The following is a 20131-nucleotide window of genomic DNA, read 5'->3' as shown; positions in this document are numbered from 1 at the left end:
CATTTCACTCTTCATTTTTATATCGATTCTTGTTGTCGAAGATTTCAAGTGAAATATCAACAATACTGTAAATATTTTGAACACGGCCAATATTGTGGTGTGTGTATATGAGCATATTTTCTTTTTCAATTATTGGATCAAAATAATAATCATGAAAAAATAAAAAATAAAAAAATCCAACAAAAATAATATAGTAAACAAGAAGAAAGAAACGTTACGGAGGGCGAAACTTCCATTTTAGTCCAGCAGCAACACGTCACACCCAAAAATGCTCGCATTCTTCACCACCACCACCGCAACGGTACCTAAATTCTCCCTCTCTAACCCCTTCCTTTCTCTCTCTAAACTCCGACACAAACCCGCCTCCAATTTCCCGCAGACCCACAGGACCATCTCCTTCCGCACCCCCCAAATGAACATCCTCAACAAGCTCGGCTTCGGCCCCAAGACCGCTTACCCCAACTCCGAATCCTCCTCTATCGCCCAGGGCCCCGACGATGACGTTCCGGCGCCGGGTCAGCAGTTCGCCCAGTTTGGAGCCGGGTGCTTCTGGGGTGTCGAGCTGGCGTTTCAGCGAGTACCCGGCGTGACGAAGACGGAGGTTGGGTACACCCAGGGGTTTCTGCACAACCCGAGTTACGAGGACGTGTGTACCGGCACCACCCGGCACTCGGAGGTTGTGAGAGTGCAGTACGACCCTAAAGAGTGCAACTTTGAGAGCCTGCTCGATCTTTTCTGGTCCAGGCACGACCCCACCACGCTCAATCGCCAGGTAGGGTTGCTCTAAATTTTGATAATTTGTTGTGGGTTGGACGAGTTTTTGTGAAATTTGATTGCTTTGGGTCGATAATCGTTTGTGTTTATTGATGAATTTTAGGTGGTGTTTTCTATGTGTGTTTTATTGAGATTTTTAAGAGGTTGAGGTTTTGATCTCTGTAAGTTACTTATCAATCGCATTAAAAAAAAGCATGACAAACAAAAGGAGATTGTGATTGAGTATACAATTTCTTGTACTGAAATAGTTAATCCTAATTTTCTCATTCATTTAACTGATGTTAACTTGTTATCTTAGTGGAGAAGCTATTTTTCTTTTTAATCAAGTTACTACTGAGAATTCAAATGTTTGAACGTCTCTGTCTAGATGCTCCGATTATGAGTACTTCTTTACGTTTCAGGCTTTTTTGCTATTCCGAAATAGGAGTGACTGTTTTCACTAGAATATGTTCGCTATGATCTGAAATTGTAATGAAGAAGGTCATGATAGGAACTTTATCTAAGAAGCCCTCTTGCAGTTGCTTCGGTCAATATCCCATCGTTGAGTGTTAAAAGCATTCACTTTAGGAATTTGGCTTCTTTCTTTTTGGATTCGTGGAAAGTTAGTAGCATGAGTAAACATTATCTTATTGAAAAATCGATTAGCAATACAATTTTTATGTTTGTGTTATGTTCAGTTTAGAGTGGTTTGCTTAATTGCTGGATTTTTCCTTTGAGTTCGTACAGTTACTTGAGGTCGTTTTGATTCTTGAAAATAGATGGCATAGGCTGGTGTTAAATGGGAAGCCTGCTAGAGGATGAAATTAGAAACGGAAGTAGGGTGCACTAGTTCCATTTCGGGCAATCGATCAGGTTATCTTCACCTGTTGTGTAACTTGTGTTGATAAAGTGCTCCTGAACTATTACCTTTCAAGTTTTAACTGCTTACAAGAGTTCTGGTAATGGCATAGTCCTCTTTTGTTAAAGAAAGCATTGGGGAACACAAAGGAATAGTAGACAGGTTTGTTTTAAATTTATTAAGAACATATGTGACATTGTATGAGTGGATGCCTGACGTGGTAAGGCCTTAAGGCGTAGACCAATTGGTCTCTAAGTTCAGTTTGCCCTACCAAAATGTTGAAATAAATTATATATAGAGAGGGAAGCCTAGTGCATTAGACTCATAGTGTAATACACCCAACAAAAGATGCCTCATTGCTATGAATTCTCGTAACTACCTTCTTTGTAATGGTAAGTTACCAAAACACGTGGCCGGTTCCAGTACTTTGCATGAGGGTTCAAGTTACCAAAGAAGGGAATGATAAAAATAGCAGAACAAGTTCTTGAGCAGGACTTCAACGAGTTGCACGTAGCAGCGTTTGTCAATGGGATCTCAGTTTGAAGATCATTTGCAGGACTTGGCTTGTTTATAATTCCCTGTTTCACTTATCAAACTCTTATTTAGTGAACCCATAATTCGTCCTTCTCTTAGTGAATCCATACTTAGTGAATCCATACTGTTATATATTTGTCCTAGTTATTCTCCTAAAGAAAAATTCTACTATGTGATTTGATTTTTCTAATTTGTGCGTAATCGAAAATTTATATTTTTCTTATGACTCAAGGAAAGGAACCATAACAGTTTATCCATCTGTAATGAGCAGGGGGGTGATGTTGGGACACAATACAGATCTGGAATATACTTCTATGCACCTGACCAAGAGAAGGAAGCACGCGAATCTCTGGAGCAACACCAGAAGAAAGTGAACCGAAAGATTGTCACAGAGATCCTTCCTGCCAAGAAGTTCTACCGAGCGGAGGAGTACCACCAGCAGTACCTTGCAAAAGGGGGACGTTTTGGTTTTGGGCAATCTACTGAGAAAGGATGCAATGATCCAATCCGATGCTACGGCTAATCTATTTGGTTATGTCTCTAAAGGCAAACCGTACTCGTTATTGTTCATAGATTGGTGCTTTTGCCGTATGTTTGACATGTAACTAGCTTCTGCGTACTTTGTTGAGTGAAGTATGCTATGATCGTATCCATGTCATGAACCTGGATCGAGAATAATTTATACTTTTGCGTCTGTTGTAGCATCTGCTATTGGATAACTTGGAAGTGATGAGCTGCTGTCTTCACTTTTTTTGTTAAGGTTTCCGTGAATTCGATATTTAGAAGCATAGTTGCTATTTGGGCCACATTTTCGATCACCTCTTTAATATAGGTTGTTTCCGTGTACATAAATAGGATCCACCTCTATTAGAATTGTGGTTAGTATATATAGGACATATAATCTTCTTTTGGAAACGATAGCATTTGAAGTAGAAATGATGGGTATATCGATGATAGGCATTCGATATACCCTACTACTTGAAATTCAAGAGTTTAAGCTGGAGTTTCCGGTACGTAATGCTTCACTGCAGAGTAAAACTTGCCTTTGATGGCTTTCATAATCATAACCCCGTGTCTCTTTAGCACGCATCACAAGAAATGAATCGTGTCTCAATTGCACTTTTCATTTGAATTCACGTGATGAGTATGGTAGAAACTCGGGGTATGCAGGTTTTTTGGGTCAAGAAACTAATTCTCGGCATCACACTTTGAGTAGTTATATGCATGCATGGTGCATATGGGGAAGGAGGGGGCCTAGAATATAAGAATTCCTTAGGGTAAATAGAGAGAACTGTTAAGTAGTAACTTGCCCTACATACCTATATATTTTACAAGTGAGCACGAGCAAACAAAAATTGGGGTAGGGACGTCCATGTGACACCCACTCCTTTGGCTTAAATAGAGATATAGAAGCAAAGTACTAGAATCTAGAGATAAGAAATTTTTTCGTGTACCTGGAACATCTTTGGTATTTCACGTCGTCATATAAGTGGAGAAAAGTTTTATTTTTCATATGTTCCATCACTTGTATAATGACATGTAGTGTACTATTACGTGTTTTTTGTACATTAAAAAAAATTAGATGTTAAATCTCAATTATATGTGTAGTGAGTAGGTAATTTTTTTTTTTTTTTTTAAACAAACAATATTATCTATACTAAGAAGGTGGGTGAGTAGGTTAAGTCTCACAATGGACTAGCAATAATGTGGTTTAAATTTACTTTTCACGAGAATCGAACTTAAAACTTTTCATTTACAAGTAAAGAGGAACATACTAGAATTAGCAGTAGGATAGAGAGAGATACTAAATGATTTGGGTTTTGTATTTGGATTTGGTGGTTGGTTCTGGATCTCACATGAGAATACAGAACCAACACATGGGATGCGAAGACTGAAGGGGACATATGCCTGCCTTTCGTACCATGTATATCTACTGTACTTTGCCCTTTTCCCTCACTTATGAGCCCAACACAGCAATTCATGCTTCATGTTCATTCCCTTTTGTATATAATCCAATATACATGTACACGTACACACCTGGTGTTGTGGGAAGTGAGAAAGTCGTGAATCGAGAAAGTTAGAAGTTAGGAAAAGAAGTATTAGGTATGTGATACCCCTCTTGATCAATCGAGAAATGATTTATCTAAAGCAAGTTATCCATCACTGTAGCGTTTCGAATTATTAGTTTAAAGTCATAGGTAGATTATTTCCAGAAGTTTCTCTCCTGAACATTTCAATTTTTTATTTTTGGTTCAGTGGTCGAGAACAAATTTCAAGTTTGTATTTCACACGGTACATTTATGGTTAGATTCCTAAAGCTGATGAGTCATCAGATGATTAGCCTAAGAAAGCTGAAATGTCTTTATGAGTTTTCTTACTGATTATATATATATATATATATATATAAAATAGATGACAACATATAGAACAAATTAATATTTCAGACCGCATAACCATCAAATCGTGGTCCATCGTGGGGTTTGCATATAGTTGGACTGGGTCTACAAAGAAAGCAACAAGTTGATTAATTAGCTGCAGTGATTAGTAGTTTGCTGGTTAATTATTACTTGTTATTAGCCCTATTAGTTAACCCTAATCAACAAAACCAACATTTCAGTCCTCCTTTAATCAGCTTAATGATTGTGAACACTATTAGGACTATTTTTTTGTTAGATTAAATATATACATGTAACTCCAAGCAACTCTCAATTTTGCAACAGGACTATTTTTAATTACTTACTGCATGCAATCGCACTTTAGGTTATGGGGATCAAGATTAATTTTGTGTGTGTGTGTGTGTGTGTGTGTGTGTGTGTGTGTAGAGGATGGATTCATAACACTATTTTGTTTACATAATTGTTGACACACGTTTTTGTGAGACTCACTTTGTAATGTATTTCAACGATCCGAACCATCTATCTTTTAGAACATCATTCATAGATCATGTCCACCAACAATCACCCAAATCTGAAATCAAATGACCGTTGGATTAAGGGATTAAGGGTGTAGAACCATATTCGTTCATTTTTTCTACTATAAATGAATATTTTAATGGTTTTGGATATGTCTAATTTTTAGTAAGAATGATCTATGAATGATGTTCTAAAACATGAACGGTTCGAATTATTACATACATTACCGAGTGAGTCCTATAAAAATGCGTAAAAGGTTGTGTAGAAAGAATGGTGCCATATAATCCCTCTGTGTGTGTGTGTATATATATATATTGTTTGTTTGGTAAGGAAAGGTGGCAATGTGGGTGATGATTAAAAGTTCATACCAATTACCAAGAGTGGAAAAGAAGACCTATTCAGAAATTATTGCAGCTGGAATTTCATAGGAAGTTTGGCCAATGTCTTCACCTTTACTTCTTGGATTTGGTTCAGGAATAAGGGGATTACTGTTTTTTGTTTTCACCCACCAACTAGAGATTTTTCAGTTTGGCATTCTTCTCTATCTTCCAAGCACAATGAAAAATTTTCCACCAAATCTTAAACTTACAGAATATTCAATTAGGTACATAAATTATTTTGTCATCAGTTTCATTTTCTATAAAATTTGATTGAAAAATTTATTTTTAGAACCAATTTTAACTCAAATCTCCAATGTGTGACTTCCATATCCAAAGCATCAAGTAATGGGGATTGCACTGCTTTTTAAATGAGTATTGCCAGCTTGAATGCAAATTTAACCAATGATTTTATACAATTTGATTCAAGCTTGTATTTTTCTTAACCCCGTAAAGGCATGCAGACATTTAATTAATAGCCCGTTTGGAAGTATTTTTAAGATGACTAAAAGAGTGTTTGATGAAAATATTTTTGAAATCAATCATTTGTAAAAATTCAAGTGGTTCATGAAAAAGCACTTATCTGGTGTGTGCTTCTTTAAAAAAACACTTAGAGCAGTTCCACCGCTGCTCTTAGGCCGGCACCTAGGCTAAAAAACAGACCGGCTTCCCTTCAATTTGCTCCACCCCAACCTAATAGGCTAGCACCCAGCCCACACCAGGTAAGAGACTGGCCTAGAATCAACAAACCCAAAATCAATTTCACCAAAAGTAATTTCAATCATTTTAATAGTATTTTCAAACAAGCCCTAAGACTATCTTCAATATAATAGTTCAAGTTATAGAGTTATTTTTTGAGTCAAATTTGACTTTAAATGTTATATCATCTCAAATTCACATCAGATAAGAGTCAAATAAAATTTTGGAGTCAAATTCAGAGTCATACATGACTATTAAAGTAAAATGCAGAATCACTTTGTACTTAGACTCCAGTCATATATGACAAGTTTTTTTTTTTTTTTTTTTTTTTTTTTTATGAATTGGAGAGAATTGAGTTAAATTTGAAGTCGAAATGATTAACAACATTTAGTATTACACTTGAATCTAATCCGTCAAATGTAGTGGAATTGTGAAAAAATGTAAGGGTAATCTAAAAGGATGTTAATGTTCTTTAACCATCGTGGGGTAGCTCTGTTAGAGATGAATTTCAAGTCTGTATTACACACAACATGTTCTGTATTTGATTATTTGCGCTGGTGAATCACACGATGATGAATAGAAGAAGACTAAAATGCTTTTGTAAGTATTTTGGGCCCCAAAAGAGTAAATTATTGTGGCGAAGTCAACACCTGATCTCTTTATTATTGAAAAAAAAATGTTTATGTTCTTCGAAGAAGACGTAAATATTATTACATACTTGTAATTTGATTATTTTCCTTCTATCTAAAATTTGTTTAAATTTCATATTTTCCTTTTTTCCCTAAGATTCGGTTTTATTTTTCCCAATGGAATTACTATTTGTTGAATCTTTCTCTAAACCAAAGTTAAATAGGAAAATGTAACCCTTCAGACAAGTAACACAGCAAAAAATAAAACAAAATAATAACAACAAAAAGGAAAAGCCTGTATATAACCGGCGGCCAACAGAAGAAAACAGAGCAAATTAAACACAGCAATGGCTGATCAGCTCGAGGCGACGACGACGAGCCCAGAATCCATGCCAAGAATGATAGCCTTCATGTCCTCCGTCCTCGAGCGGGTTTCCGAGTCCAACGACCTGAACCGGCGGTTTCACCCGACCCAGAGGCTGTCGGTCTTCCACTCCCTGACCAAGCCCACCATCTCAATCCACAGTTACCTCCAGAGGATCTTCAAGTACGCCGATTGCAGCCCATCTTGCTTCATCGTCGCCTACGTCTACCTCGACCGGTTCACTCAGATGCAGCCATTGCTGCCCATCGATTCCTTCAATGTCCATCGCTTGCTCATCACCAGCGTCTTGGTCTCTGCAAAGTTCATGGACGACATGTAAGCTTTCTCTTCTTCTTTTTTCTTTTCGATTTCTTGAATTGGGTTGTTTTCTTTTACTCAGATTCTTTCAAAGATTTGATCTTTTGGGTTTCATTTAATCTGGGTTTTATTTAGTTAATCAAATGGTTTAACTGAACTAGCTCAAGTTAATCAACGTCTGATTCTTCCCTCTGGTGGGAATGCTAATTTGTTTAATTGTTGAACTGGGTTTTGTTTACTTAATTAAATGGGTTAATTAAACTAGCTCAAATTAATCAAGTTTTGATTCTTTTTTCTTTGTGGGTAATACTTATTTCTTTAATTCTTGAACTGGGTTTTGTTATATATGGGTGTTTCAAGATTCAGGGTTTTTTTTCATCCGAAATTTGGTGAATTAATACTCTTACGATCTCTCTGTTTTTAAATAATTTTTTTTCTTCTGGATATGGTTCTTTAGGAAATTACATTTTAATATTTTAAGTAGAAAATTAAAGTGTTTTTTGGTGGAAATTAGGTAATGTTTCACGTTCAAAGTTTGTGATCACAGTTCTGCATTCTTTTCTTCTTCTTCTTAATTCTGTAACATAATTTAGGAAAATGAGACAAAGGCAGGTTCATATTAGACTTGCGCAAAACTTTTGAAGGCGTAGTGACGTTCCAAGAGTGATATAGCCGACTTCATTTAATGAGATACGGCTTGATTGTTGTTGTTATTGTAAGTGACGTCCCCGTTTGGAAGCAACCACCGCCAAAAAGGAGGATAGCAATAGCCATGTGAATGCCTCCACTCTTTTACTAGACAGCCTACCTAAAGATCTGGGTTGCTGTCTGTGCCCTTAAAAGTCTCTAATTTTTCGGTTACATAATCTTTGCTCGTAGTATTACACGTGAATTAGTAATATATGAAGAATTGCATGTTTTCTCATCGCAAAGTTTACGAGAATAAACGACTGCTGGCATCATTATTGATGCTAATGACAGCTCAGTCAAAGGCCATGTGGATGTTTGTATGGTTTGCCAAAAGTTAACAAAATCCACTTGTCTTTGCTTCTCATCAATCATATATATATGTTGCCTTAAATTATAAGCTAATCTTTGGTCCTATATAAACTCATATAGTGGTCCAATATAACAGCAAAGATTAGCATCTCTAATTTATGGTTTTTAATTTAATTTATTACTGCAATTATTGAAAATATTTGGTTAGAAAGTGTAATTAATATTTTTTTTTTTTTTGTCTACATTTGTTTCTTGCAGTTACTACAACAATGCATTTTATGCCAGAGTTGGAGGGATCAGCACACAAGAGATGAACCTTCTTGAGGTGGACTTCTTGTTCGGATTAGGGTTCCAAATGAACGTGACGCCGGCGACATATTACACCTACTGCTCTTACCTTCAGAGAGAAATGCTGCTGCAATCTCCTCTACAATTTGCAGATTCTCCTGTGGATTTGGCAAGACGTTTAAAGCTTCACTGCTCCTTTGATGAAGATGAATCCACCCATCAAAAGCAGCTTGCTGTTTAAGCACTTTTTGGTGTTTGAAAAGTGTGGGGTCAATGTGTGTGGGTTTCTTCTGTATTTGGTTTAATTCCAACATATAGGTTTTTTAAAGTTTTGGGGCGTATGGGCTCAGAGCCCCATTGGAGTTTTTGGGTGTGTATTGTTGAAAAGCCTATATGGTGTCAGCAAAAGCAACAAGTCAAAAGCTTTTCTTAGAGCCCAATTCATGCTCTAGTAAATTTGTGTAATGTGCTCGAGCTCCCATTGCCACATATTTCCTTGTACTTTTCGACTAATTTTGATTCGATTTATAAATTTTAGGAAAAATAATTATTTCGTTTTTAATTTATTATTATTATTTATGTTATTGTTAACTTTTGTTTTTAAATTTTTATTATTATTTATGCTATTGTTAACTTGTATGAGTATTAACTAAATGTGGGGGCCGCAGGTTTCAAACTTTGTATCTCTTTTATGTATCTTCTCTAATTGCTTAACACATGTCTTTAAACTTACCAAAGGGTTAACACTATTAACTTTATTATTTGTGTCAAACATTTAGAGAAGAGAGAAGAGATCCTCTTCGGATCTCTTCCACCAAGGTTACCGGATCAAGTGATCCGGTCCTTTGAAATTTCATCCAACAGCTTACATGTTTTAACCTCTTAAAAGCTATAATAATTTTTGGCCGTTGGATGAAATTTCAAAGGCCCGAATCATTTGAACCGGTGGCCTTGGTGGAAGAGATTCGGAGAGGATATCTTCTCTAGAGAAGAGACACGGAGGAGACATAAAATTTGAGGACAACAGACCAGCAACCATTTTTGTGACATAAGACGACATGATATCTTAAAATGATTTTATAATTGTTCATTGTTCTTGATCCATAGAAGCTCCAAAAAAGAAGATCAAGTCATCTGCACTTCCATCCCTATACAACTCATCTACCTTCTTACCCCACCCACCACCTTGTTCCTAAATCTACTTTAGACTAGCTTTATAGCTTTACAATACGAATACCACTTAGGGAGTTTGAGGGAAGAACCCAGAACCCGGTCTATAGGCGAGTAGCAACTTGTACGTGAACATATACACAAATTTCAAGCATAACTCAAAGTGACCATAACACTGATCCCCTCACCTGCATAGCCATTCTTGTAGATCCAGGCGTTGCGTGGTGGTTGTTTTGCAAGATCTCGATTTGAACAATCTAACTTACCATTTTGAATATGTATAAAGTATGAACGTTATTTTTGAACAAGAGAAGATATAGTATGGATGGATAAAAAAACAAGAGGAAACAAAATGTAATCCTTTTTGAACAAGGGGTATATCTCAGGAGTCTAAGGTTATAGATGCGTTCACCAACTTTTTTTTATAAGGTATAAAATTGCAAGCAAATAGGGCAGAGAGCTTACCGTCTGTTTCTATTAGAGTTGCGAGCTTGGCTTGTTGTAGCTCGGTCGTAAAAGGAGAACCTTGATGTTAATTATGAACAACTTTGAGCCATCCTATCTCAAGATAACACTGAGCCTATAGAAGAGTTCAGTCTGCAACAAGCTGGCAGAGCTTTAGCCATTGGACTAAGTAGTAACCTTTTTTTTGTTCTTAACGGGAATAAATATTTCACTTCCTACAACAAACACTATTATGTAAGAGAGATCCGATACAAATATAAATATACAAAAAACATTGTTGATCCGAACTTGAAATTTTTTTCAATTTCGAGAAGAAAAGTATCAATAGATCGATAAAAAAACAATCGGGTGTTATTACCCAAATAGCTACAACAAAATATTAAGGAGAATATTTTACTAGCTACAACAAACACTATTATGTAAAAGAAGATTTAACACAAAGTATATGAAAAATGAGTGAATCAAATTTGAAACTTTCTTTCAAGATTGAGAAAAAAAATATCAATCGATTGAAAGTTATCCGCTAAATGAAAAACATAAGCGAGAGAAGTGGCAACTCAACAAACTATGAACTACTACACGAAAATATTAAATATACCAGCAATGCTTTATATTATTTGTCAATATCTTGTGAATATTGATTGAAAAGCTTAAACATATGTATCTAGCTAGTTATAAATTTATAATATGCTTTATCATAGTACACACTACACACTGGCCTCTGGGGCTCATGAAGCCCTTAACTCTCACCCAATATCTCATCAGCCATGGTTGTTTCTTCCTCAACCTCCACCTCCACCGGCTCCACCATCTCTCTAATAGAGGTAAGCCCCATCAATGCATGTGGCTTCCATTTCTATTAGAAAGATGCACAAATAGGTAATAAAAGTAACATTTTTGTTTATTCACAGGGTACTACATCCATCCTACCTAAACACTATCCTTTTTTTTGTTCTTAATGGGAAGAATATTTCACTTCCTACAACAAACACTATTATGTAAGAGGAGATTCGATCTTAATATACAAAAACGTCGTTGATCCAAACTTGAAGGTTTCTTTCAATTCCGAGAAAAAAAAAAATCGGTATATCGACAAAAAGCAACTAGTGATAATGTGATATAACCCAAATAGCTACAACAAAATTTCACGAAGTATATGAAAAAAGGGTTAGTCAAATGTGAAACTTTCTTTTAGTATTGCGAAGAGAAATATCAGTCATCGTTTCACAGACATAAGCCAGAGAGATGGCAACTCAACAAACTATGAACTGCTACACGAAAATAAATATACTAGCAATACTTATATTCTTTGTCAAAGTCTAGTGATTATTTATTGAAAAGCTTACACACATGTATATCTAGCTAGTTATAATATGGTTATCATAGTACACACTACACACTGGCCTCTGGGGCTCATGAAACCCTAAACACTCGGCCAATATCTTATCAGCCGTGCTTGTTTCTTCCTCAACCTCCACCTCCACCAGCTCCACCATCACCTTCACCATAACCACCCCCAGACCCATAGCTGCCACCATGAGCTCCACCACCCCCAGACCCATAGCCGCCGCCATGAGCCCCACCACTCCCAGACCCGTAGCCTGACCCAGAGCCATGTCCACCCCCAGAACCAAACCCAAAACCGTACCCCCTTCCAAACCCAGTTGGCGACCTCCCGGATCCTGATCCATAACCCGATCCGCCATCCGGGGTCGTACTCCACCCCCAATTATAGCCCCAGTTCGGCCCGTAGGCTGAACCGCTACCGCTGCTTGGGGTCTCCTCGTTCTTCCTTGAGGAGATTTCCCTAGAACAAGAAGCGGCAGCGATCAAAAGAAAAAGGAAGAGCGTGAAATGAAAAATATTGAGCTGCATTTTCGGTTAGGTTGTGTATGAAAGCCAGTGTGTGTGAGTTAGGTTTTTTTGCATGCGCGTGAGTGGGTATTTATAATGGAGTTTGATGGATATGCACAATTGCACTTGCACTTCCATGATGACATGACCTATTCACATGTTTAACAAAAATGATATTTTTACTATCTGTAACAAAGGAGGGACCTACATGTATTGGTAGGTTTTGTTTCGATTAGAGAAATTTTTTAATGTGTCATGAATATGGTCCGGTAACCAAGTGTTATAATACAAGGGTTTGAAATTTTTATTTCAAATATCCAACCATTTGTATTATACACTTGGTGTACAAGTCGTTTCTCAAAACACCAAACTTCTCATAAAGAGATGACGCAAATATAATGCAAAAAATATGATAATGTAACATTACTCTGAATTAAATAACTCGGATTAGTTAATGTGGTTCTGAGGTCGGCATATGGTATAAATATATTTTACCAAGAAAAAAGCACTAGAAGGACATATCATTATAATTCCCACCACCGCCCTTCAACTGATTATTACATGCACATGAATCACCCTCCAACTGATTCACGGAAAAGTGACATAGTGTAGAAGAGTTTCATGCCACGGGATTATTGTAAATCATATTAATCAAGCACTGTTAGGTAAAAAATATGCGTGAGGATCAAATTGAAGTATCGTTTAGATAAGTTTTCCTTGTAGACTAAAACAATGCGATTATAGAGACAATAAATAATTCGACACACAAAACTAACTTATCGACACACTAATTTACAGAAATAGCGATTTATTATATGTAAAGCTCATCTATATTAGAAAATATGGGTCTTGTTTGATATAAATAATTAAATTAAAATGAGTAACTTTCGAAATTTGAGGTACTTTGAAGCGATTGGAAAAGGATTAAACATGCATGAAGAACTTCTCCCTCGTCCTCCCATTTTGAGGAGAATTGAAATGGATCCTTCCATTTCAATTTGATTTTCTTGAATAATTCATCTACTATCTTCATGTTGGTTCAAAAATTTTCATTTCTTCTTTCAGCCTATCTTGATAACAGTTGTTTGTCCATTATGATCCCATCCATTGTACCGAACGAGACCATTAGATCTACAAGTGTATCAGTTTTGTGTTGCGTTGGGGACACATGGCAACGAAAGCATGCTAACCAAACAACACCTGCTGTAATTTTCATTTAGTTGAGAGCAGCTAAAGTTGCTTTTAGCTTCTGTTCTTGTTATGGTGGTGTAGTGGCTGCCATGCCATATGTACCCTGTTTCACCTCCACCACCTAAGGTTTGAGTCATTTGGATGTTCAACTCGTCCTGATCCATTTAAACAGAAGTGTCTTGATCATGATACGTGTACGTCAGATGAATGATCTTCGAGTCTTTGATGAGAATCTGAGGGTGCACGTACAGTTTCTGATAGCCAAGTCTGGTGGCCAAGTGGCTTACTTCGCACTTCACAAAAACATTTAGCATATACAGTAACACTGGACCACATTTAAACACTTTCTTTGGAGAATCTGGGAGAACAATATTACAGCGAATGTTACTTACAAAGTGGAAATAAGATATGGAAAGTATGAGATTTTTTATGATGCTTCAGAATATTGGGTTTTTGAACCGTTCAGTTTTCGGTTCAAAATCTTACCAAAGTTAAAGATTAGGTGGTTAAAAATCCGAAACATATCATACACTACATTGGATATTATGTCAGATATTTATACAAAGTTGTAAAAAGTGTGTTATCCGGGAGATTGGATTTGTCTGGAATCGAGAGAGCAATGTTAGTGCCATGCACAGATATTTGCACATGCCAAGCTCGTTCTACGGTTTAGTCGGCCATATGGGTTTTAGTTACTGTGGGGACGTCCTCACTGTGACGCATTTGCCAAGGACCCCAATGGGCCTAGTGATCCACATAACACAACATCAGCACAGTTTAAATTTTCATTTCTCTGTGTTACAGGTAGTGTTATACAATCTGCTTGTATTATACATTGAGTATCCTTTTCTTAACACTATTTCGATGAAAATATAAACATTTCATGCTCTTATATTACGTGAATAAATGTGAATTAGTACCACCATATGACAGGTTTCAACAAATAGACTCAAGCCTTGACAGAATCCAGCATTTGTTTTTGAATCCAGAATGGAGGTGGAGTAAAGGTATTCAAACATGAATTGGACTATTTTGTGTTGTTTGAAAAATCGGATGGAACTTTGTAAAAACAAAAAAACACCCATACGACGAAGCCCAAAATCCATCTAACGGTCCACTATACCCCAAAATCCAATCCAAACAATCTCTCGCCATGTTCTTGGCACACGACTTTCCCAATAGATTCCCAAATTTTTCTTCTTCGATTCTAAAACCTTTCACTTGTAAATAAAAAAGAATACACTAAACTTGTAAATAAAAAAGAATACACTAAACTATAGTATTAAGTAACAATTCCCAACTTTTTTGTTCAGTATATTGATACCACATTTCTTGGGTGAAACCGGAACCAAAATTGATTTTTTTGGTTTAGTTCAGTGTGGTTTAGTTTCAGTTCGATGTAGTTCAATGTAGCGTGGTTCAGTTGCAATTCAGTTCGATGTGGTTCCGTTTCAATTGCGGTTCGGTGGTTTTATAGCTTGAATCGTAATGAAATTCATTACAATTCGATTCGTTTTGGTTTCGATTTCAAACCACTTAAAATCTAAATGCGAAGAAAATCTACAATTAAACAGAAACAAATCAGTTTTCGAAACAGTTTTAGAGTGCAGAAAACTTGGCAACATAAAAATGTTGCAAGAAAAATTAAATAATAAATAATAAATAGTGGCAACATCGAATGTTGCAGTAAAATTCAAATAAAAAATCATCATCAGAATGGAAAGTTGTTCTCATCCACAGCAAGATTTTTGCTGTGTAGGAAGGTGTCCTAAGATTATTCCATATTTCATCACCTGATGAATTTTTATTTTCAAACCATCAAAACAATCACAAATATAAAATACAATAAATCTAAATTAATATTTAATTCAGATTCAGAAGTATATCAATTAACATCACTCGATAACAAATATCTCAGATCAAGTGTTGGATAATTTGATTTCTTCATCCCAATCCATCATTCCCACAACCAAATTCACAATTTAAACAAAATAAAAAGATCGAAATTTTAATTTAAAAAAAAAAAAAAGAATTAAAGTGGGTAAAAAGGGGAGAAATACTCAGTGGTGGCTAATAAATATTAGGTTCGATTCTGCCGGCAAGTTTCCTCAACCTTACTCAGAAGAGGGAGCTTGGTATCCTCATAGCAATCCCACCTTTTCTTTAATTTCCCACCGAAATTTTATTAAGCTAAACAAAATAATTAAAAACAAATTAAATAAAAAGGAAAAACCAAATCATGAAAATTTTTTGGAGAAATAAATATTAAAATTGAGAAGAAAAGAAGAGAAAGAGAAGGCTCAGTTCAGCGGGGTTGTCGACACGCAAACATTCTCTGAAAAGAGAAGCCTACAATCCGGTCTGTTGAGCTTGAATTTCATTGGGTCATCACCGCCAATCTCCTTCTCTCCCCATCTGTTAAAATTTTTGCTACCAAAAATTAGATTTCTGCTAAAAAAAAATGGCGATCGGGAGGATCCAAACAGAGAGAAAGCAAACCCTAGAAGATGAACATGAACGGAGAAGCGTCGCTGGGTTGACTGGAAAGTGGGCGTCTGCCATCCTTTTATAGAGATGGAAAGAGCTAGGGTTTTGAGGGAACCACGGGATTTCAATGGGCCGACGTCATCAACCAAAGCAAAGAACGAGGCTTTGAAAACAAATGGGCTTTCAATTATGTTTCGGTAACATTTGATATAAGAAGGGTTTCAAATTTGAGAGTGTTTTTTCAGAATTACGAATGGTTAGTTTCAAAGATATTTTAATCAAAAGAGTTTTCTACTACTTCACAAGTATTTTCAAACAAGTTTATGGTTAGTTCAAAGTTTACAATTGCTCGAAAAACTAATGTATGTATTGTAGTTTCTAAGACCATCTCCAATGAAAGAAATTCTTCGACTCGAAAATTGAACCGTGTGGCCATACAACCCACACACAAAATCATCCCTACCTCACCCCTCTGATCTTTTCATGTTCACCTAGGCCCATTGGTGTTCGAGCCCCTCTTACACTACACAACGGGGCCCACCACCAATGGTGGCCCACACCCAAGACCTTCTCCGAAGGCGATGAGAAACTTGAAAACTGAAAATTTTGCCCCCAAATCTTCTCCAACGCATGTACTTAAGGGTTAATAGTGTTAGTTTTCTAGTTTTTGGGGTGGGTACACGAGTGTTATTGAAGAAATTCTTTGATCCAAATACCGGTTCGGGGGGCTATACGACGCACACACAGAGAAAAACATCCCTACGCCACAAGGCCAATTCCATTGTGTCTCATTCCCTTTCTCACAAGGCGAAGAGCCCACCACCAATGATGATCGCACCTAAGGCCTTCTCCTGCTTTTAAACGGGGGTAAAATATGAGTGGAAATGAGTCAGCTTTTGCCCATTTGCAATGGAGAAAACGCTGGCCCTGCGCGCACAATAAAGCCCTCTAACCCATGTCGAGCGCGCGGACCACAGCGTGCAGATAATTAAAGGTCTAGATTAAGTGAAAGGTTGAAATCGTACGGTCACTTACTGGGGTCCGACCACTCAAATTTTTTTTTAGTGAAAATGTTTGTTAAAAAAAAAAAAGATAAAGTGTTATTCACACTTCAAAAATTTTATTGTACACAAGTGTATTTTTCTTTTTCAATATAGAAAATTTGGAGTATAGAATGTGATTTTTGGAATGCTAATAACAATTTCCAAAAATAAAAAAGAAGATAGATTGTATCAAAATGAGGGGATACTAAAGATACTAAAATTTTAAATTATTTTTTTTGTAAATTGTATGGTGTGGCGATTGATGATGGTTTGACTTCTTTTTTAAATCATAAAAAATGAGTTCAACCATCTACCGTCATATTATGTGTTTGACCAAGATAGTCTAAAAAAGCATTTTTCAAAAATTAACTGAAAATTGTAAACAAAAAAATGCATATAAATAAAAATTAAACAATTTATAATATGAGTCCTTTATTATTAAAAGAAAAAAAAAAGATCATCTACAATATAAATGTCACATTATAATAGTCAAAATACAATTCAAGGTTGATGTGTCAATCTAAAGTCTTATGTCAAATTTTGTGTTTCTCCAACCAAATTGTCAATATTATTTTCTTATTAATGTAGAGCTTTAAATGGTTATATTTATTAAAAAAAATTGTTGAAACAAAATTTTTATTGATCGAATGGAAGTGGAACAAAGAATCTCCCGTTAAGCTAATAAAAAATGAATTTGAAATTGACATCAGATTTACCTCCTAATCACTAAAACTTTAAATTCAGTTAGCAAATAACTAAAAATATATTTTTTTTCCCTAACCATTGGTGATGGTCTTATGGCCAAAGCAAGTGATAGAAAACATTGTTACAACTTAAAAGTGTTCTAAATCTAACCACCATGGTGTGACCCAATGATTGTAGATGAACTTCAAGCTCGTATTCTACATGACACGTCTTGGATTCCATTATTGGCGCCGAAGAATCACACGAATGTGGCCAACAGAGGCTAAAATGCCCTTGTGAGTATTCCCGGCGGAATAGTAAATTTTCATGACAAAACCACTAACTCATCCTTTTTTTCTTTTTCTTTTTCTTTTTCTTTTTATTTTTTTAAAGATAAAAAAAATTAATAAAATAAAATAAAACAGTGCTCTAAATCTATTAAGATTGTCTCTTCGCTTCTAGCAAGAGCAAAAGTGTACAGTGGATTTTATTTATTATTCAGAATACAAATTCAGATGAATCTGTTCATATCACATCCTCCTTAGTTCTTACAATACCAACTTGTACAGTTTTCTCCCACAAGTCTAGAACATAATTAAGAATACGTTAACAGTAAACAATCTTGCGTAATAATAACAGTAAGCAATTAATAAACCAAGTTGATTAATACTGGTCTTCAAGCATTAGATTTTGGTTGACGACATTGACGACCTAGGAACAATGATGGCCTTGAGAGGGTTCTTCATGACAACCGTAAAAGCAAACGTCTCAGTCGGATCCGGCGGGGAATCTGGCACTGGCAACCATTTAAAAGCGTGCACCATCCGGGCAAGCAGCAGGTTTATATGCAGAGTTCCCAACGTCCACGCCGGGCAGATCCGCCTGCCTGCTCCAAACGGCACCATCTTCACCCCTTTGGTCCCCGTCACGTCCACGTCAACCCCGTCTCCTCCCGCCATGAACCTCTCTGGTCGGAACTCACCTGGGTCCTCCCACATCTCCGGATCCTCAGTCACCCATGCAGTGTAAAACTCCACGCTCGCATCCGCGGGCACGGTGTACCCGCCGAGCTCCGTGTCCTTCACTGCTGCGTGTGACAAGACGAAGTGGCTTGGCGGGTGACGTCGGAATGTTTCCTTCACCACCGCGGAAAGGTAGCTCATTTTCTCCACGTCACTCTCAGTGATCACCTCTTCTTGCGGCTTTTGTTGATCTGTATAAGGACTGCGATCCGTCCCTACACAATCAACGATTTCCTTGTAGAGCTTCTCTTGAATTTTTTGGTCCATCACCAAATGAAACAAAGCCCACTCCAACGCAGTAGCACTCGTATCCGTCCCGGCGTTAATGACTTCGGAGACTAGCGTCACCAGCTCCTCCTCTTCCAACCGCCTGCGGCCGCCGTCTTTTCCTCTTCCGGGCACCTCCAGCTCAAACAAGGAGTCAATATAAGCAGCGCCCTTTGGACTTACCATTATCTTTCTAACATTTTCATCCTCAACATTATCACTTTCAAGAACAAATGCTTTTCTGTCTCTAACAAGTGGAACCAAACACTCCAACTGCCTCCTCCTCAGCTCTTTCGCCTCCCCGACCTGCCTGCTGAACAACGGAGTCAGCACTGGCAGGAAATCGGGGAGCTTCGGAGTTGTCATCATCATAACGTCTTTCAACACGCTCTCGATAGTCTTGATCTTCTCGTCAGAGATTTTCGCCCCGAAACACAAGCATATGAGGATGCTACAGATGGTGAGCCGGCATTCGCTCATCACATGGACAATGCCGCCGTCGAACTTTAACAGCCTGTCCATGTGGGATTTGATAGCCCAGTTTCTGATCCAGCTGCACTGCCTTATCCTCGCTGGGTTGATCAACTCGGTGACGAAGTTTCTTCGCAAGGTACGCCAGAGAGGGCCGTACTCTGCGGAGTTGATGGCGCACTTTCCGACGCTGAAGAGGAGGCGGATGGGGGAGTCAGCAGGGCGGGACGCAAACTCGGGACCTCTCTGGACGAGGGCCTCGTGGATGAGGTCGGAGCTGGTGACGATTATGAGAGTCCGCTGCCCCATCTGCATGGTGAAGATTGGTCCGTACTTTGGACGTAAGTCGCGGACGACGTAGATGAAGTGCCGACGTTGAAGGATGACTTGGATTAGATTTCCCACCATTGGCCACCCCGGCGGCCCCGGCGGAAGGTTCTTACGCCCACCGCCAGTAACTGACCAGTAACGCCACCATAGCCGGAAAAACACAAGCCCCAAGCACACCAGAACGACGTCCATCATCAACCCCTCCATGGATAACCCTAGCTTAGATTATCAACTTCTCTCTCTGTAACCAAAACAAATTTAAAAGCAGAGAAAGAGAGAGATGATTAGGTTGATGAAGTTGCTGAGCACTTTATATAGACAAAGTCCAGTGGCATTTGTATTCGCTTGGACAACATACTCAAAGAATGAAACTTATGGATGTGATCTATCCTAAACCTAATACACTGGATAATTT

General features: G+C 37.4%; 3 protein-coding genes and 4 non-coding genes across 7 annotated transcripts; 2 read left to right on the top strand and 5 right to left on the bottom strand.

The window, feature by feature from the left end:
- The first annotated feature begins 218 nt into the window (after positions 1 to 218).
- On the top strand, positions 219 to 2879 carry LOC137734110 (peptide methionine sulfoxide reductase A1-like). Its single transcript, XM_068473395.1, has 2 exons — positions 219 to 772; positions 2418 to 2879. The coding sequence occupies exons 1-2, from the start codon at positions 269 to 271 to the stop codon at positions 2667 to 2669; spliced, it is 756 nt and encodes a 251-aa protein (XP_068329496.1). The 5' UTR covers positions 219 to 268; the 3' UTR covers positions 2670 to 2879.
- A 4121-nt stretch (positions 2880 to 7000) lies between these two features.
- On the top strand, positions 7001 to 9294 carry LOC137735197 (cyclin-U4-1-like). Its single transcript, XM_068474598.1, has 2 exons — positions 7001 to 7463; positions 8703 to 9294. The coding sequence occupies exons 1-2, from the start codon at positions 7111 to 7113 to the stop codon at positions 8971 to 8973; spliced, it is 624 nt and encodes a 207-aa protein (XP_068330699.1). The 5' UTR covers positions 7001 to 7110; the 3' UTR covers positions 8974 to 9294.
- A 5822-nt stretch (positions 9295 to 15116) lies between these two features.
- On the bottom strand, positions 15117 to 15213 carry LOC137735830 (small nucleolar RNA snoR31/Z110/Z27). The gene has a single exon (XR_011068732.1). It is a non-coding gene; the product is annotated as a small nucleolar RNA snoR31/Z110/Z27 (small nucleolar RNA).
- Positions 15214 to 15280: 67 nt separating this feature from the next.
- LOC137735834 (small nucleolar RNA snoR31) lies at positions 15281 to 15369 on the bottom strand. Its single transcript, XR_011068736.1, has one exon. It is a non-coding gene; the product is annotated as a small nucleolar RNA snoR31 (small nucleolar RNA).
- Positions 15370 to 15468: 99 nt separating this feature from the next.
- LOC137735796 (small nucleolar RNA R30/Z108) lies at positions 15469 to 15567 on the bottom strand. Its single transcript, XR_011068702.1, has one exon. It is a non-coding gene; the product is annotated as a small nucleolar RNA R30/Z108 (small nucleolar RNA).
- Positions 15568 to 15706: 139 nt separating this feature from the next.
- LOC137735831 (small nucleolar RNA Z107/R87) lies at positions 15707 to 15812 on the bottom strand. Its single transcript, XR_011068733.1, has one exon. It is a non-coding gene; the product is annotated as a small nucleolar RNA Z107/R87 (small nucleolar RNA).
- Positions 15813 to 18083: 2271 nt separating this feature from the next.
- Positions 18084 to 19978, bottom strand: LOC137735732 (cytochrome P450 77A1-like). The gene has a single exon (XM_068475174.1). The coding sequence runs from the start codon at positions 19921 to 19923 to the stop codon at positions 18310 to 18312; it is 1614 nt and encodes a 537-aa protein (XP_068331275.1). The 5' UTR covers positions 19924 to 19978; the 3' UTR covers positions 18084 to 18309.
- Between the last annotated feature and the right edge of the window lie 153 nt (positions 19979 to 20131).

The sequence above is a fragment of the Pyrus communis genome, chromosome 5 (genome assembly GCF_963583255.1).
Source record: "Pyrus communis chromosome 5, drPyrComm1.1, whole genome shotgun sequence".
In the NCBI taxonomy this organism is placed as follows: Eukaryota; Viridiplantae; Streptophyta; class Magnoliopsida; order Rosales; family Rosaceae; genus Pyrus; species Pyrus communis.
This window is presented reverse-complemented; position numbering and strand designations above follow the sequence as displayed.